General features: G+C 42.8%; 1 protein-coding gene across 7 annotated transcripts in view; it reads right to left on the bottom strand.

The window, feature by feature from the left end:
• GTDC1 (glycosyltransferase like domain containing 1) overlaps nucleotides 1-20000 on the bottom strand; it is a 129793-nt gene that overhangs the window by 15312 nt on the left and 94481 nt on the right. For 5 of the 7 annotated variants that reach the window (XM_059820308.1, XM_059820311.1, XM_059820314.1 and 2 more), the window contains one exon: nucleotides 2515-2624. The exons of the other annotated variants lie outside the window; for them this stretch is intronic. In XM_059820308.1, coding sequence (XP_059676291.1) covers nucleotides 2515-2624 — 110 coding nt within the window. The remainder of the gene's footprint in view (nucleotides 1-2514; nucleotides 2625-20000) is intronic. 7 annotated transcript variants of the gene reach the window in all.

Here is a 20000-nt window from a genome sequence, read left to right as displayed (position 1 = left end):
CTTCTCCGCTCGTGGGATCGGAGCCGGCCCCTTGTCCTTGCTCACGCTCTTCGCTGCAGAGCCCTGCGGAGCAAACCCACCGGTCTCCACGCTGGTGCTTTCAGGAGGGGACGTCTGGAAGAAAGGAGGAGAGCACTGGGCTGGGAAAGGAAGAAGCAACGTGAAAAGGAACCAGATGGAGAGTACGGGAAAGACCGAAGATGTGCTGGCAGGCAGGGTGGAAACAAGCAGACTGGATGGAGGAATGGTGAAAAAGCTGGAGAAAGTACAGTCAGGTTTCTGAGGGAGGTCTGAGTGTGCTTCAGAGCTCGAGGTGTGGAGCTTGAAAGGGGAATGAGGAGGGTTGGGATGGCTGGAGGACGGCAGGTTGTTTGGGGCAGCATTAGGGTAAGGATGGAGAGGTGCTGCTGCCTGGTGTGGGGCTCAGATGTCTGGGCTGGCCTTCCAAACACGCACGTTGCTCCACTGGTATTGTTATCTAGCCAAAATCTGATGGACCGTAAAACCACACTGAAAGTGCAGCTTATATCCTAGGACAGAGGAGTACCAATGACAGAAAAGGGTCTTAAACCTCTAACTGAACACGATGCTCGTACTACATGCACGAAGATCAAAGATGAGATAGATGTAACAACTTCCACTCATAAGGAGTAACTTCTGGTTGTCGTCGGGATACTTGCCAGCCTTAACTTCTCCACCACTGACAAAGCCCAAACAAGAGCCAGTCACGGAGCTATTCACTCCCTTCCCCAGGGAAGGAATTGCCCTCCGAAGCACATTTGCCTGAGGCCCTAAGTCCCACCTTTTGGTTCCTTTAGAGCCTAAACTCAAGCTTTAGCACCGCTGAAAATTAAAGATTTCTTAACTTCCTACTGGATATTTGCTGTGTACTTCTAACCAGTGAAAACTGGGTTTGCAGATAAATGGATGATTACTGAATTATGAAGTACATTAAGCATTTTTTCTCTTAGCAATGACTGTAAACGTGACATTTATAATACCGAGGGAATTTGATCCCATAATTGGAGGGAGAGGAAATGCAGTGCCAACAATTTATTAAAAAAAAAAATCTGTAAAAAATCTCTTAAATAGATTTTCAGTCAAGTATGTGCAACAGGTTTTATTGGTACTTGTTAGCAATGACCTGCATATGTCATTTGTATGAATACGGCCCTATCAAATGCATGGTGATGAGACACATTTCACCACGTTGCCCTTTATATAGACTCTATTTATACACGAGGATGAATGAATTGACAAGACAAGAGGTGCGGCATATAGATTTGATATACTGGCATAAATTTAGGATGATCTACATTATTCATAAGTACTGAAGCCACAAATGAGATATGTAACAACATCCAAAATGAGTGTCAATAGAATCTGTTCCCGCAGTGCACCATCATATATTCCTATCTGTCACATATTCCTTAGAAATTTCTCCTTCGAAGAAATCTGGTGCGCTCAGTCTGGAAAGCAACGTTGCCTTGGGATCTGCGATAAGACTCGCCGGGAAGAATAGGCTTTCAGAAAACTGTCTAAAAAGAAGTGGACAGAAAACACAAAGAATTTCCTGCTCCCAAATGATTACCTCTTTTTCCAATCCAGCTGTGCTACAGTTGGGGACCCAAAAGTTATTTGGATCAGATCAATTTCTTGGTGTCTCAAAAACTGCAAGATCAGAACTAAAGCAATTGAAATATCACCAGTTCAGCAGGCAGCAGGTACGACAGAACGGACAAATAAACTAATCCCAAGCCTATTTTTACAGACTGAAGAGGTGGAGGGATACAAGTCTACATTTTGGAAAACACGTATCAGCTAAACCCCCGGATATTTTGAAGCTCACCCATCGTTACTGTACAGCTTTAAAAGGTTTAATGTACTACAAGTGCACCCAGTATAGGATTTGATTATTCTCTTTATTACCACAATATCTCAGGCACAAAGCTGTATGTATTCAGAACAAACCCTATTAGTTTTTCAGATGGGTGAAACTGTTTACTGAGTCGTGGTTGTCAGAAACCAAGAAACGGAAGGAGCGTGCAAAAGAGTAGTATAAAAATATTAAAGATTAATGACCACTTTCATGCCAGATACAAACCAGAAGCTCTCCACAGAAGTCCTTAACCTCACGTCTGAAAGGGAACTAAGTGTTTTCACCTGCTAAAATCTCAGTCTGGATTTCAGATGAGTGACCTCGGCCTGAAAGATTTTGTTTCCTATCTGAACCTTCCAATCACTCACGCCTATCTCTCTATTCCAATAAATACAGCAGTGTCTCTGAAACACAAGTCATAAATAAGGTCTTGCACTGCCAAGTAAAATAAAGAATGCTTACTGTCTTTAATAACTTTAATTTTACGACACATCAGTATTATTTAGTTTTACAACTACGAAGATTTTAAACATGTTCTTTCACTAATATAAGAAAATACGCCCATGAAAACTACTTCTGGAAATACTTATTTCATGTTAACTTTACAGTAAAGGAAAAAAAAAAAGGAAAGGTACCTGGAATTTCAGTGAAAGCCTCTCCAAGGACGGACACATGAAAAGGTAGACCTTTCTCTTTCAGTTTCAGCAGGACTTTAAAGAAAGTTTCAGGATCTTTGTCATGTTCCCTTGAAACAAACAGAACTTATCTCAGCATCATTTATGTTTACTTGTGGCACTGGGTTGCTTTTGTTTATCAGAACAGTATTTCTCTTAAATGGTACTTTGGGGGACTAAACGTCTTCAGCAGAATTTCCCTCTTTGCTTACGCCGCATGGTTGAACATTTTCCTCAAGCCAGCACTCCCCATCAAAACTCAGTTTCATCAGATTTTAATCTCTCTTCCCTGACTTCAAACGATGCCTTTACTCTTCAAATTACCAACTCTGAAAGTGAGAAGCACTGAGTAATATCTCACCTAGCAAAATCATGCTAAAAAAAAGGATAAGGTAGGGAAAAAAGTATGTTTCTTTTTTTTTCCCCCTGTCAAAAATATGTATACAGCGTCCACTACAGTTTATCCCCTTTTTCAGGAGGAATAGGTCAATCAATAACTTTTGCGAAAACCATAGGATTTCCCAAGCTGGAATTTTATGATTTGGTGCTGTACTCACGAAAAGCTCCAGATCCATTCAGCACTTTAGATAAAGAAGAAAGGAATAAACTAATATGAGGCATCTTCTACCTTTAGACTTTTAAGGAGTTAACTGGAAGTTCAATCAGAAAATAAGAAACCTGTACTTGTTCATAATTTCAGCTGAAAGTAATATTAAAGGTCTGTATGGGTATGACACTCAATGCCTTGAAACACAAGGTTGGTTATCTAAAAAGAAAATAAAAAGCCAATTTGCTAATCTATCTTCTTTACTAGCACAGAACGAAAGGTTCAAAAGCTACCACAGATGATCTAAAGATCCCAAATTCGGTAAGTTATATTAAAAATGAAATGAGATAATCCCCCCACTCTAAGGTGAATATTATATCTTGCATTTAATTACACTGCTTTAAATTATTGTATTTCAGACAGATGTGCACCACATGTCTTTAAAATATTTTGGTTTTATTTATTATTTAGAAAATTCCACTGTTTTCCTTCCTGTATGAAGGGAAAATCTATAGCTCAGCTGTCCTGGTGTCTTTCTTCCCAGACTAATTTTGTAGAATGAATCTGTAGGTTTGTCACACTGCTATATGAAAGATTAATAATTATATCATTCAGGAAATCTGAAGCCAAATGACATCTGCAGCTCTACATGTGTTAATTTCTCATTCAGTCAATATTTTTGGTTTAGGGAATTAAAACAAATTAATCTTATAATTAATGTGACTTTCCTAGGCTGAGAAATCTTCAGGAACTGTGGAGTTTTCAGAATTAAGTTGCATTTTCTTAAAATAAAGCCAGACAATAATTACTTTAAGAAGTCCTCCATCTCTCAGATTTGTTTTCTTCCCAATAATAAGGAGGAATGCAACTGCATAAGCTTCGTAATTTGTCTCACATCTGTGAACCAGGAGTTTTCACGGTGGCTCCAGTAACCGAAGTGGATACGAGCGCTGACTTGGAGAGAGAATTTCTTCCAGTTGCAAAGATCCCAGAAATGCCTACTAGTTTGCCTGCATCCTCATGCCTGAAGTAGCCACCCGTTTCTGGTAGGTAAATCACGTGCAGAAACACGTTTCCAGTAGTTGAGCTCCCTCCAAACGCCCAGCTGAAAGAGCCAAAATGGGATTACAGTCGAGGATTCAGACTTGGCTGGAAGGGAACATCCCTATTGGAAATGTGCAAGTTTGCAAGGAAAATACCTTTGGTGCTGGGAGTCAGTGTAACTCCGTACAATGTCTCCCGTTAGCCTCAGTTTCCCCTAGGCAGGCTTTTGCGGGTGCTCGATAAGGGATCCCCACGAGCCCACCCTGTACCTGGTGCTGAGCTGCGCACAGCTCATCCCGAGGTGGACCGAAACATCCCCGTTACACAGAGCAGGCAGCCGCGACAGACAGAGCCACGACGCTTACAGGGATCTTTCCAAGCTCTTCACAGCCACGCTATCAGCTTCGCAGTCACAAAAAGTCCTTCCAGCAAAGGATATGTTTTCCCTCTCCCTTTCCAGAAGAGACCAGGGGTCCCCGAGGCAGCCAAAAGTGGAGGATGCTGTTGGAGCCACATTGTCAAGGAGCTGGCAGGAGAATACGGAGCCTTACAGCTCGTCGAAGCCACATAAGCTGCACATATTTAGGAAAACTGATAGGAATTGGAAGTTGCAGCTTTGTTTAATAGGTGGGGAAGAACAGAAGGAAAATTTGGCACCCAGAAGGAATGCTGAAAGGGGAAACGTTTCCTCTGCACTGGAGCCTCTCTTATGGGTTTTCTGCTGTAGGTGAGCCTCCTTCCACATCCCCTTTTAAAATTTTTTGCTTTTATGTGATACTCACAGATTTTAATGACACGTTTTGTGAATCTTGCAGCTTTTCTATTTGGGAGGTCATCTTATTCGATTTATCAGTTCCTGCGACTTTTCCACACCACAACCATTTTATTTGCAGTTAAGACCTACAGAAAGCTTCTCGCACGTGCACCTACAGATTGCAATGTATGATTATTCTTGCAAGTTAGTGAAGGTATCGCTGCTCCTGGTAGAAAGCAATAAATAGTGCAAGACCACCTCTTTACTGCATCAAAAAGGAGAGAGCTCTGTTTCTTGGCTGACATGGAGAAAATCATATACAATCCAGTCTGCCTTACTCAGCAACAACTGCTAAACACACCAGATTGTCATAGCAGTGATCGTGGAAAAAGATGAACACAATATGGAATGTCTGTTCTGTAAAGATCTGCTCAAAATGACGTGCACTTTTGGCTGCATCTGTTGCATTTTTGAGCTTTATTAAACAGTATTAATTATATATACTCCATTTCCTTAAGAAGAACTGCAAAACTGTATAAAAGCTTGATATTAAAATGCAAACTTTTCTTCTAAGACATTACAGTTGGGGAAAAATTAAGCTCATGTGATTCTAGGGTCTGGCTTTGTTGTTTAGTTTAGGTATTTGAAATGCTCTTGTATTTCTACTTGATTTGATATGCATCTGGTAAAGGAAAAATAAGAACTGGGTAGGAAGATGCTCTAAATTTCATCATAAGAACGTGAAAACACCAGAATGACCAAACTCCAGCTGTAAATGCCACAAAATAGACACAGGCACCATAACCTCCAGTTGGATTTGAGAGCACTGCCATTGGAGACACTCAATCTCCATGTTTAGATACTGCACGCTAAATTTTTTTACCCAGGACTTTTTTTTTTTGAGTCTAAAACACATTTTAAGAAAGACATTTGAAGTCTCTCTTAAGAACCGGCTGAGGTTTAGTGGTCTGGGTATGGGAACATGGCCCAGGGTTCAGCCCAATTTAGTGACTTCCCTTTGTAATCTGAAATATCACTTTCAAGACTGTCCTCGAAACGGGGATTGGGAGGGTGGTGGTATCAGCAGCACCGGTATTGAGCCTCCATCATCTCCGCTTTAGATTTTCTGTTTATAAAATGGGTGTGACAGTATTATTTTTTCACCACAGAAGGATGCTGTCAGGATTAATTGATGACTTGACATCCCTCTTTTCAGCCTAAAATGATTAAAAAAAGCAACTTCAGAGCACGACGACGACGACGTTCCGCTATACAATCAATGGCAACAGTCTTCAGAACACCCTTCTGCTATTCAGGGATTTTGTGAATTCAGCCTGCGCCCTCGAGCCTTACCCGTTGCTGGAACTGGAAGGAGAGTGCACGGAGACCAGCTAAACCGGACTTACTCCCTGGGGCTGCAGGATACCCACATCCCTGACCAGTGATGGAAAACACATTGAAAAGAAAAATGAAAAGAAAAATAAAAAGAAATAGCAGAATTCGGCCCTTTACATTATTCAGTGCATATTCATCTCTTGAATTGGAGTGAAATTCAGTAAGAGACCCATATGGTCTTCTGTGACTTAAGTTTAATTTTTAAAGTATATATAAACTTACCATATACAGTGATAATCGCAGTTATTTAGGATTTGGAGGAAGACACATATAGCTACACAATTAGAAAGCAGAAGAGTTGTGGAAAAGAGACAGGACTTGCTCAAAGGGGCAAAATAAATGCAGTCTCTTTAAAAAAAATAATTAAAACCTACGGTTTATGCAAGTTAATCAGTAACATAAAAGTGCTAAGCCAGGGGAGAAGGTCTTAATATTTGAGAAAATACTGCGCAAAGGCTACATAATGCCTGTGATAACAACGGCCCTGTCGTGCCATCTCTCAAGGTGCTGCATATTCTGAAGGGGTTACAAATAAGCTCGGCTAAAAGCAATACGGAAAGGGTTGATCTTAATCTTCTCAGGACATTTAGCGTGGGAGATTTTCAGTGGTGGAGAATTCCAAATTGTGAGGGCACGCAGTAATGTCGCACTTTTTACAGTGCGTGCAGTCCAAGCAATTCAAACTGGGTGCGTCTCCTTCTGCCTCCCCATTTCATAAAATCACCCGGATGTCAGACGGGCAAAGGTGGGAAATGGCAATGCTAAAACAGGTACAAAATCTTCAGAAGTTAAAGTAGCGTTTTATTTTTTTTTATTTTTTTAGGCTATATAACAAGAGCTAACAGAGAGATTTCTGCCTGCCTGTGATTATTGCTAGAAAATGTCTGACAAAATAGGCCACTGAGTAGCACTCATTATTTATGAAGCTGGGCAGCAGTCGGGGAGACAGAGGACTGGCGAGGCAAGAGACACCCAGGGAGGAGAGAAGGGGACAGGGGACACCAGCCAGGGAAAGGCACGGCCGCGGCAGAGCACAGGGAAGGCGTGAAGGGCAGGGACGGGGTGGGGGAAGTCCGTGAGCGCAGAATCAATAATTAAAAGTGGAGGAAATAAAGTTTCTAAGACAGACCTTGAAATGGATGACAGCGGTCCTTTAGTTTTGGGAAAGTGAAATAGCGAGGAGCGAGTTTGGCAGCCAAGAGGGCAGGTGAGATGGACAAAACAACGTAAAGGGGAAGAGAACCACAAGAAGAGGAAAAAAAATAATTAGAAAATGCAAATATTCAAGTTGAAAACTAAAAAAAATGATGGCATATCCAAACCCGGGGCGGGGGGGCGGGGAAGATAAATACAGGATAAATCGAAGCAAAAAAGGAAAAGGCATAGGCTTGGGAAAAATGAAAGAATACAGAAAAATCAGACTGTGAGATAGAGAGAAGCTGCAGAAAGCATTTGAGAGTGCTATCAGTGGTAGAGAAAAGGTCAGAAAAATATCAGTGAAGATATAAACTAGGAAGCAAAAATAAAGCTGTGTGGTAATTAAAGGGGGAGAAGTGAAGCGGAGGAGAAAAAAAGAGAGCAAAGGCATGCAGCGGCGTTAGCAGGGAAGCAGAGTGCAGTGAGGATGGAGAACAAAAGCACCAAGGAGGAAAAGACAGAAAATCTGCAAAATCCCCTGTAAAAGTTAACATTTTTGAAAGAATGGAGGTGAGAAAAATTATGGGCAGTCACTGCTGCTGAGAGAGGGCTGCGAGGCGAGAGCTGCACCTCTATCACACCCAGAGCCGGGAGCTGGAAGGTGCCTTTATCCCAGTTACATTCGTCGTTTGGGTGATAACAGCAGGAACTTGGGGTTCTTCACTGTTTTGACTGATAGGGCACAGACTTGGGGAGGGCGATGAAGGATGCCACGGGCTGATAAGAGGACTCATGTGACATCAGCCTCCTGTTGACCCTCTATCTGTCCAGGGCATTCTCAAGAAGCGAACAGCAGCTCATCAAGAAATGGTGCAGTCCTTGCACGCACACCCTGCCGAGCTAAAAATGGAGCTCCATTTCATGTCAAACCTAACCTAAAGAACAGTATCAGGGGTTTTTTCACTCCATTATACTATTTACTGTATTACACTTTGATACATTACGTTAAATCTTGAGCTCAGCAAAATTTGAATATAGGTTTATTATAATCTAATAACGTTCGAAAGTAGCAGTGGAGCCACGAAAAACAAGCCTGGCCTTCAAAACAGAGAATTGCCGAGTTCTGGTCTTTTCCTGACACTGATTTCCCACGAGACGGCTCTGCCCAGGTTTCCCCATCTGTAAGATACGGTCTTACAGGAGCTTTCATTTACAGAAATGTGGTGAGGATCGGAGCGAGTAAATACTTCAGGAGGATAATATTCTTCTTAGAGACTCATGTTACAAGCCTATTCAATATACCACAAGAAATACATTCTAGTCATTGTCTACACGGAGGACAGAGGACTTTCCTAAATCAAATGACTTTAATATCCATCTTCTATGTTAAGATTGGGGGAAAAAAATAAGAACAAAAAAAATTAAAATTCTAATACCAGATTTCTGGTAACAATGCTCATGATAACTGCAAAAGAGGAAAAATTACTGCTGGGAAAGAGCTATTAGAAAAGAAACAGGGGAAAAAGAAATAACTATGAAAATGCAAACATGAAGGAAAAGTTAATTGCTTTCCATTTATTCAGTTTATCACCGTATTTTTCCATCTTTTTTACATTTCCAATATGAGGTAGAGGTAGACTGTAAATATGTAGTTAAGTCCAATCAGTTTTCTTCTTCAGCTGATAAGCTTACAAAATGTCGTTGCTGTAATTGTGCCTCTAAACATTGTCTGGCATCATCAGCATCAAAAGTTACCACAATATCTAATACCCCCTCAGTTAATAGAAAATGGAGTCAATTAGAAAAAAAAGGTTTTGCCTAAGTGTCACTGAATAAAAGGACCCTGTAGAATAAATTCTAGCTAGAGATTTGGAGGTCCGACAACCAAAAGGGTCCTGATCCTTGCCTGTGTTTGCAAAACACCTCTGCAAGCCAAGGAATTAAAAAATGGCCCTAGAGAGGCAAAAAGCAGCCAAACAGTACTGGCAAATACAGTGTTTTATTTTCTATTATAGCCCGTGACGTATTTACAGTGAAGAGTGTGTATTTTACCTTCTGATTTTTTTCAAATTGCTGGCCTGAGAAAAATGGGCAGCATTTGGCTTTACGCTGGAAAAGCATTTTCTCCTATCTTGTGTTATCTAGAAGAGATTCATAAAAAAAAAGAACCTTGGGAGTTTATTGTTTAGATTCTTCTCACCTCACAATTCATGAAGAAAAAACTCAAAATAAAATATTGCGCATCCTCTAACCAAAGAAACCCCAGGATCAGCATCAGTCATTGAGCCTCCTGCTTATTTCCTAAAGAGAGATTAACCTTTGAAGACAAAGACCGGCCTTTGGTCTCAGTTACCTTGGTGCAAAAATCAATGCACTTTCATTCAGATGCCTTTTCATTTCTTCTACCCCAACTTAGCGAACCTAGCTTTTCACAAGTATAGGATTCAGACAAAAACCATTTTACTCAAATTTGCAACACAACCCGGTAACTGCTATGAACTACCTCCAAGTAGCTTCTTAAAAAAAAATATTAAAATTAACTTCCTTTTGTGTTCCAAAGGTAACATAACAAATGGTTTCCTGTTGTTGTGAGGCAGGATAAAATAATCTGAGTGACCCTGACAGCCTGATAACCATACACAATGTATCCTATTGTAATTCAACATACTATAAAAAAGTCATGTCATGGTAATAATAGATGAGTATGAACAGGATAAAAGTGGATCAAAATCTACTCAGGTGGCTCCTTGGAAGAACAGAAGAAGAATCAAACATAAGATACTACAGAAAAACTACATTACTACACATTTGCCTGGGAATGGCAATCCCACCATACAAGACCCTCTGTGATTTCCATGGTGGACTCACATCACAGAATCACAGAATCACTAAGGTTGGAAAAGACCTGTAAGATCATCAAGTCCAACCACCAACCCAACCCCACCATGCCCACTAAACCATGTCCCGCAGTGCCACGTCCACACGGTCCTTGAACGCCTAATCATCACGGTCCATCACCTCCCCAACACAGCTGCCACGTGGCTCCCTCAGTTGTGTGTAAGGTGGGCCTCGCGGTGGTCCCAGGGCCACGGAGCGTTGTCCCCAGTCTACAAGAGGTGGTGTTCATGCATCAATCAAATGTAAGTCGCGTTCACCAAACTACAACTACTTAATACTCCACCAGATACACTGCCTGGGTCAAAAAATAAGTCCTGGTCCTTACTGAGCTATACCCCAAGAGGATTTAGCTCAGGTACCTAACATAACTCATCCTTTTTGGATTTGTGAAGCTGTCATCTCCAGGGATGAAGCTCCTAAGCAGGAACTTTCTCGGCACCAAGACCAAGGCTTGAAACTCATTCTTCAACAAGTTTAAAGTAACTACAAATCTCACCGCTTTCAGAATGTGGAATCAAGTCATTTCACTGAGTCAGGTTTTGCACAAACACAACTGAGAAAAAGCAGCGATTAGAGCACGAAGGGAAGAAAAAAAAAGAGTGAAAACATGGAGAAAAGGAGAGCAGGGGAGGAGAAGAAGGGAAAGAGAGAACAGTCAAACAGTTGCAGTGCAGTAAGAAGAGGGAACTAATTAAAAAGAGCTTTGAAAGAAGAAATACAACCCCCCCCCCCCATTATTGGTGAAAAGAAGGAAGACTATTACATCATTTGCTTATGAAATATTTGATTTTTGTCTCTTGGAGGGTATTTGCATACTTTGGTCAGGGTTGCTGTGCATTACAAAGGGGGCTGGTGGCACCGTCTCCTAGTTTGTCTGGGACTTCTTATTACAAAACCTCTTCTGTCCTTGTTTACGATGTTTCCCAAGACTGAAGCTACCTTGGAGTATAATCCTCTAGAAAAGTACTTTTTCTGCCAGAAGTTTTCCAGAACATCCAAAGAAGAAAATTTTAAAGAAACAACACTACCCAGTAAAACTGCAAACACTATCTTGAATATATCAAGTTTCAAGTAAGCCTCTGTTTTAGGTATTTGAACTTCTTTTTGGTTTAGAGTAAGAACTGAATATTTGGATGCATTTGATTTTGAGTCAAAGATATGCTTTTTGTTGCATGTGTTGGAAGTCTGCCTCAAAAGGCAGCCAAGCCTTTGAAAAATTTCTTTTTGTGCCTGGTCACTGAACGGTCCACGTGTCTTGGGCACACCTTGGGCTAAAGCCGAGCGAGGCAGTCCTACTGCCGCAGGTCAGGCTGCTAAAACCCAGGCAGGGTCTAACACGGGAACTGAAAACACAGATCTTGTCTTCACTTTCAGTGATTCCTCTACTGGACTCAGCATAAAATTACTGGACTTTGCAGAATAAAGAACTGATTTACATTCATTGAAAATAAGGAACAACAAGAAAATGGAAGATTTGGTTAAATAAAAAAAGCAGTAGAAGAGATGGGCTGAAAAGGCAGAAAGCAGGAATGGTATTGTGTGCTTTTCTAGTTTGACTGAAACTCTTAGGTGTGGACCAGAAAAAAGCAAAGGGGACAAATAAGATCTGATCAATATGACCAGCTATGCAAGGATAGCATGGCAAAGAAATTGTGAACTGAGTGAAGAAGTAAAGGAGATGGGGAAAAGATACAACACAAGGCCAGTTCCTATGGGGAAAAATCTGAAACCAGTATAAGAGGACAACACAGTCAGGTTGGACACCGGGGCTTAGGAGAAAACAGGGACCAATGCATTGTAGAAGGTTCCTTGCACAGGCAGGGAGGGTGACTGAAATGATAGAGACAGAGAAAGTTGAGAAACAGGAGAAGAGCGAGATGCCAATTTGCTGCACAAGGAGACTATATATGAGGAGATGCCCGAGGAACTGAGCCTGGCAATGAGAGGAGGAAGTCTGAAAGAGAAAGGCTAAGACCGGCTCGGGAGAACGAGGTATAAAAGGATTGGTTCGATGGCAGTAGGTGGAAGAGTGAAAGTCCCCTTCCTTCAGAGCCGTGAGAGGAGCCCTTAGTCCCACCAGTACACACGTGTTTCTGCTCAAAGACTTGAGTTTCGCAGTTGTACCCGAGAAGAAGGACACCATAAAATGAGCCTCCCATCATGGAAAAAGAGAGAGCCAAGCTTAGTGGACCTTTTATGGCAAACCGATACTTCTATTCCAAACTTAAATAATCTTCAAATGTCCAGGTGATGCAGCTGTAGTTTTACATTAACTCAAAATCAGTTTTTCAACCATGGCTGAAACCTTTATTGTAACAGGCTTCAGAGGACGGCACTGAAGTGGCTGCCCTGTGGGCATCTGGATAGCACAGAGGGACTGAAGAAGGAAGGATTCTGATGTGATATTTTAAGCAGGCCCTTGATGTTATTTAACATTTTTTCTTATATTTAACAAAACAGGTACATCAGAGTGCAAAACGATCCCATGGCACAGAAAACCACTCACGAGGCTTGAGTTTTGCTTTTGTTACAGGTAACAGCGCTCTGACAATCTGACACAATGGTTTACTACTTGCAGCCCAGGTAAGACGCTGCTCCAACCTTGACTTTACAGGAGTGGAAGAAGCATTTACACCAAATTGCTCTAAAAGCAAAGAGAAGCAGTATTGGGCCACGAAGCTTAAATATAGAAAAGAAAGTAGAGTGCTTAGTAGAAGTGAAAGAACTAAGTGTATTTGGAGAAGCAGTGATTAAAAAAATAAGTTGCCTTTTAATACGATTCTTTTTCAGCCTATTAAGTTCTCCAGTATCAGAATAAAGTCTCCTAAAAGTTAGTAAATAAAGGCTTTCAGGAAAGCTTTATTAAATCACTTACGACTTATCAAGTTAAAACTCCCACTCTGATATCTTAATAAAACTTTCAGATAATATATTTAATTTTCCTGGAAATTGGAAGCCAATTACTAACTACAGGAGTTACTGTCGGCTACACCACCGATCAGCTTTCTCTAAATAGAATATTTACCAACAACTTGAATTAGTTCTCTAAAGTTTCGGTTTCTGAAGGTCAAATAACTATGTAACTGCTTAATAAAGAAGCAAAGAAGTACCTCTAAATATCTCCAAGCTCTGATGGGCTTATATTCTGCTCCTTAGGTGAGGTATTAGCAAAGCTTATTTATTTTCATTTCCAAGGCTTTTATTTGCTCATTCCCTTGTGGTAAAGCTGATTTCCATGATGATTCCCTTCTTAATTTTAATACCCTTTTTACTCATCATATAGACATAAGAATTTTCCATAAAATAATGAAACCCTTCCAAAGGAAATGAAGACAACTAGGAGAGGAAAGTAAACTACAGCTTACTTTTCTGGGGTTTTTTTCCCAATTAATTGATCCACTGTCATATGCCTATATGAAAGATTTTTTTTAATGAAAAGAAAATAAGGTTAATTAACATAAACCCCCTCACTCCTCGAGATGTTGAATTTTGTATTTTATCCATGCTGCCTTAAGTGCCTTGATTTCCCAGTAATGACCTAGTTCTCCTAATGAGTAACATTAACCCCTGGCTGTAGCTGTCCAGGACTTAATTGTCAACTGGAGCTGAAATAGGAGAGTTTGCCGATCAGCAGGTATGTGGTATATTAACTCATGTCATTTCAGACCCTAATAAATAAATCTGTTGCTAAGGCAACAGGAACATCAGCTCTATCACTTTTTCCTTTTTTTTTCTTCCCCCTTTTTAAAGGAAACTGCCTTTCACACCGAGCTTTTAAAAAAGGAAATTAACTACATGTAACCGTAATTAGAAGAAACACCGTTTCTCATCTCAGAAACATATCTACATTAATCAAAAAAGGCATTCAAAAAGAGAACTGCTTTCTTCTGTGACCAGGGTAACTGAAATTATTTCCCTCCACTGAGGGAATGCAATTTGAAGTATACATCTGAGTGAGAAGAGATCACAAAATATTTTAGCTCTTTGTATTTCTGAGATAGTTCCCCTCTCCTTTAGTACATTGCTGATGCCAAATGAGCAAACTGCTTCAACTATTAATCAGAAGCCTGGGCAATTGAAACCACACGAGAAAAAATACCACTCAAACCCAACCACCTTCGCTACCCTCTGTGGAGCTTTCGATATGATTGGCAGAAATGCAATGTTTTGGAAAACGAAAAAATACCCCATTTTCAGCTCTTCAGATTTACCAGCTAATGAAAATTTAGTACCTGATTTAAAGGTAGATGCTCCTCCCTGTCAGGCAGTTACCTGATTCTTGCACGGGAATAGCGAGGGGAAGCTGGGGCAACACAAACGCATCTCCAAAGGCAGACGTGATTTGGTGAGCTGTGCCACAAACGCTGGTAACTCACTTTCTACCTCAGTTTCTCCACGTCTAAGATCGGATCCTGAATGCTCCTGTTGGAGACTAACAGTTTCAAGGTTTTATAGAAAGGCAAAGAATATGCAAGTGCAGGTAGTACCAGTATTTTTGTGTTCCATAAGGTTTGGGAAGGAAGACCTTGGTACTCTTTGTCTGGGGATGATGCACTGCTGAGGTCTCTCGGTACCTCGCAGGTGAATGTCACGGCCCTCACTTAATTCCTGCCATTCCATCTATCACAGGATGACGTGTTTGTCTTAACATTTTCAAAGTTGATAGGTTTACGTTTAGTTTGTGACTACAGTACAGTTCTTCTAGTTACCCGTATCTCAACCAGAGATCAGGTTGGAAGGGAACTGAAGAGAGGTTCATAAGGCCAATTGTTGCTCTTGGAACACTTACTGTAGGCTCTGCTCGTACTATAAATATAACAAACTACTCAAACTTATATCTGGCTTTTTAGCTGAAGAATATAGAGGTAATACAAGGCATCTTTTTTGCCATTATCAAAATTAGAGATGCTTTCTCCTCTGGACTATCAACTTCTTATAGCCCTTCGAGAAAACGTGCTATAAGAAAGATGAAAAAAATGATGTTGAGATGTCCACTATAGCAGGAGAACTTTCACACCTGAGGGGTCTTCATTTCATATTGAACATTTCTCCAAGCTCTTAAAAAACAGCGATCAAGGAATAGTGCATCTTCCACTGGAAGGGTTCACTACCCCAAATTCCCAGCCGTGGGAAGAAATTTCAAGGTTAGACTTCACTGAATGAACAGCCAAAGAACAGATACTTCCAAACTGCCCTTCCAGCTAGCATTTAAATCTGAACTTCTCAGGGTATTTCATTAACTTTCTTATTTGCTACTTATAAAAAGCTAGTATCTGCTCTCAAACTTCACTCCAGCTTGCGTGAAGGTGAAGTTAGACTATTTTCTTTTCGCTTTAGGCGTTCAAGAAGTGAGGATGTCAGCTTCTACTTACTCACGAAGGATGAGGAAAAGGCTGAGGTACTTAATGCCTTCTTTGCCTCAGTCTTTAACAGCCACACCGGGTATCCTCAGGGTATCCGTCCCCCTGAGCTGGATGACAGGGATGGAGGGCAAAATAGGCTCCCCATGATCCAGGAGGAAGCAGTTAACGACCTGCTATGCCACCTGGACACTCATAAGTCTATGGGGCCTGATGGCATCCACCCAAGGGTGCTGAGGGAACTGGCAGAAGAGCTTGCCAAGCCGCTCTCCATCATTTATCAACAGTCCTGGTCAACGGGGGAGGTCCCGGATGACTGGAGGCTTGCCAACGTGACGCCCATCTACAAGAAGGGTCGGAAGGAGGATCCGGGGAACTACAGGCCTGTCAGCCTGACCTCGGTGCCGGGGAAGGTTATGGAGAGGCTCATCTTGAGGGCGCTCACGGGACACGTGCAGGTTACCCAAGGGATCAGGCCAAGCCAGCACGGGTTCATGAAAGGCAGGTCCTGCTTGACCAACCTGATCTCCTTCTATGACCAGGTGACCCGCCTAGTGGATGAGGGGAAGGCTGTTGATGTTGTCTACCTGGACTTCAGCAAAGCCTTTGACACTGTTCCCCACAGTATTCTCCTAGAGAAGCTGGCGGCCTGTGGTTTAGACAGGTACACTCTTCGCTGGGTAAAAAACTGGCTGGATGGCCGAGCCCAGAGGGTTGTGGTGAATGGGGTGAAATCCAGCTGGCGGCCGGTCACAAGCGGAGTCCCCCAGGGCTCGGTTTTGGGACCGGTCTTGTTTAATATCTTCATTGATGATCTGGATGAGGGGATAGAGTGCTCCCTCAGCAAGTTTGCAGATGACACCAAGTTGGGAGGGAGTGTTGATCTGCTTGAGGGTAGGAAGGCTCTGCAGAGGGATCTGGACAGGCTGGATCGATGGGCTGAGGCCAACCAGATGAAGTTCAATAAGGCCAAGTGCCGGGTTCTACACTTCGGCCACAACAACCCCAGGCAACGCTACAGGCTTGGGGATGAGTGGCTGGAAAGTTCCCCTGCAGAAAAGGACCTGGGGGTGTTGATCGACACCCGGCTGAATATGAGCCAGCAGTGTGCCCAGGTGGCCAAGAAGGCCAACGGCATCCTGGCTTGCATCAGAAATGGTGTGGCCAGCAGGAGCAGGGAGGTGATCATGCCTCTGTACTCGGCTCTGGTGAGGCCGCACCTCGAATACTGTGTTCAGTTTTGGGCCCCTCACTACAAGAAGGACATGGAGGTGCTGGAGCGTGTCCAGAGAAGGGCGACGAAGCTGGTGAGGGGTCTGGAGCACAAGTCTTATGAGGAGCGGCTGAGCGAGCTGGGGTTGTTTAGCCTGGAGAAGAGGAGGCTGAGGGGAGACCTTATCGCTCTCTACAACTACCTGAAAGGGGGTTGCAGAGAGGTGGGTGTTGGTCTCTTCTCCCAAGTGACTAGTGACAGGACTAGAGGAAATGGCCTCAAGTTGCGCCAGGGGAGGTTCAGGCTAGACATTAGGAAAAAGTTCTTCACTGAGAGAGTGGTGAAACACTGGAATAGGCTGCCCAGGGAGGTGGTAGAGTCACCCTCCCTGGAGGTATTCAAGGAGCGTGTGGATGTGGCATTGTGGGATGTAGCTTGATGGACATGGTGCTGTGTGGTGTTGGGTGGGTTGTGGCTTGTTATTGTTGTTGTGTGGCGTGGGTTTTGTGGTTGTGTTGTGTGGTTTTTTTTTTTTTTTTTTTTTTTTTTCCCCCCCCCCCCAGGTTGGACTCGATGATCTTACAGGTCTTTTCCAACCGTACTGATTCTGTGATTCTGTGATTCTATGTCTCCACGTGCACTTTCATGGCACCGGTTCATTCACCACGTGTCATCTGTATTGCTCACCCCTGCTGAACACTATTTTCTTTGGGAGTATTAGATAGCTTTTCTTAGACACTGCTAAAAAGTTTCCGTTTTGAATTTGTTATTTTACATCCTATGGGCTTTTTATCGTACCTGGTACCTTTTAGTTAAGGCTGTATAAACGCTTGCCTTTTAAGCCTTTGTTTTCAGTTTATCTTAGCTATCCACCACGTTCACCTTTTTGGATTAAATTTGCCAGAATCAGTTGCTTTTCAAAGGTGAGGCTTCCCTGCAGGAACTCACTCCCTATTCAGCATGGATCTAGAGCCAAATTCTCCACTGCTTTCCCATGCAGATGGGCAGAACAGAGCCAGCCAGCTATGATTTCCCTGAAATGGGGGATCTACCTTCCGTTGACAATACACAACCTCTGCCCTCCTTATATGACATTGCACGAGTGGCCACCTGGCAGGGAAGAGTAGGACCATGGCCCTTTCTTCTACATGCTCTCGGCAGGCTGTTTACAATGTCGAGGATGCCAGCTGGGGCTAATAGAGTTTATCGGTACTCAAAGATCATTTCTAGGTGGAGCACCTACTCTTTTGCCTTTTGCTGTCTTGCCATACCTGCATCTCGATGGGATAAACTTTGGTCCAAAATATTCAAGAGAGTGAGGACTATGCCTTGGGTATAGATTCACTGTATTCTCAAATGTCTCTATATTAAATAGTTTTGAATTCTGAATTCAAAGGCAAACAAAAAATTCTGTATTGCACTGCCAAGATGAAGAGGAACAAGGCGCTACTATTAAAAAAATGCCTTTCCAGGCTCCTCTCCCTCGCAGCTTGCAGAGGACTTGTGCTCAGCTCACTGGTGAAGAGCCCCACCGCAGAAGGCACCACACCGACTGCGACTGCACTGTCTGGGACAAGCCCTTTGCGAGGACTCGCTCTGAGTGAAGGGGAGCCGGTCCTCACGGTGGGCAGCCACATGTTAGTACAGCACATGGTGATGACAGAACAACCTTTCCTCCACGGACTCGTTTCTTCAGCTTTTTGACTTTGTGATACCCTACATTAGAAACAGGCAACTGGGCACCGTGCTATCTCTATACACACCATTTTCCCTTAGACCAGAAATCTTCAGATCGTTTTTGCAATCTAGATATTTTTCTTCTTCTGAATTTCCTCATCGTGACTTCCACCGCCGCTCTTCCCGCTCCTGTATCTCCTGCCCCACGTCCTTCCCCACGCTCTTGTCACACGCTGGTACGTACGGACACAAGATAACAGGCTTATCTGATCTTCCACGTGAATTGATAGCAGCTATTTGTTTGCATGTGTGTGTAAATTCTCGCTGATTCCCCGTGTGATCTTTTATCACACCCGTACAATTAGGGGAAGAAGAATTGATTTCTGACAACTTTCTCTTATCGAGTCTTTAGCTGCTGAGATGATACAGCGCACACAGGGAAAAAAGAAAAACTCTAAGGTTCATGTGAATGCCTTGAGTTGAAAGAAGTACTGCAGGTCTTCTCCATGAAAGAGCGACGTAAAGAGGCTCCAATCTTATAATGAAATTACATTACGTGTCACCTGGATGACGTGACTGTGGTTGGGGCGCAGCGGGTCTGCAGCTTCGCGCATCCACTGTCACACTCACGTGCCAAAAGAGCTGAGGAACACGCTGGTGTACCCCAAATACAGCAAAAACAGCTTTAACAAGCGTCTGTGGCCTCGTTGGGGGGCTCTGAGAGGGAATAATGTACAGGTATAAAAGCTGCTGGGTTAGTTTTTGGGGAGAGAGGAGGATCGTGCCACACCGGCCAATGCCATCTCAATATACTCATGGTTCACCAAATAAGTATTTTATCACCTTGCCATGAAAACCTGTGGGACAGCACGAAGTTCTGATCAAATCTGGGAACTTTGTCCCTTTTGCATTCTGTTTGCAGCACAGCCCATGTGCACAGAGGGAAGAGTCATTCCTTGGCATAGCCCTCGCAAGAAAGCGGCTCGGAAACCCATCGCAGCCTTTTATCCGGATCCTTGGCCATAAGTCATTTCTATTAGCAGCGCCTTGCTATAGATGTTTATAACAAAACATTAAAGACTTGGTGAGAAAGGAGAAAACAAATTACTCTGCGGAGAACCTAGCAACTCTGCTAAAATACTGTCAGTTATTTATCTGCTGTCGGCAGAGGTTGTACACTGTAATCCCCGACAGGCTCCGATGCGGGGGGGTGGAGAGAAGGGGCAGGGATTGCATCAAAGGGCCTGTTCTCATGCAAAGGCATTTTAACACCGATTTAAAGCGAGAACGTGTCTGCTAGAGAATGTCACTTTAGATTTTGATGCGTTTCCAAGCAGGCCGGGCCTACGTTGGGTTGACTTTGTGGGAGAGGTGCTGTGGCTGACGCCGTATTTTAGGGGGCTGGCAGTCCCCGTGAAGCGC

Source organism: Gavia stellata, chromosome 8 (assembly GCF_030936135.1).
Source record: "Gavia stellata isolate bGavSte3 chromosome 8, bGavSte3.hap2, whole genome shotgun sequence".
NCBI lineage: Eukaryota > Metazoa > Chordata > Aves > Gaviiformes > Gaviidae > Gavia > Gavia stellata.
This window is presented reverse-complemented; position numbering and strand designations above follow the sequence as displayed.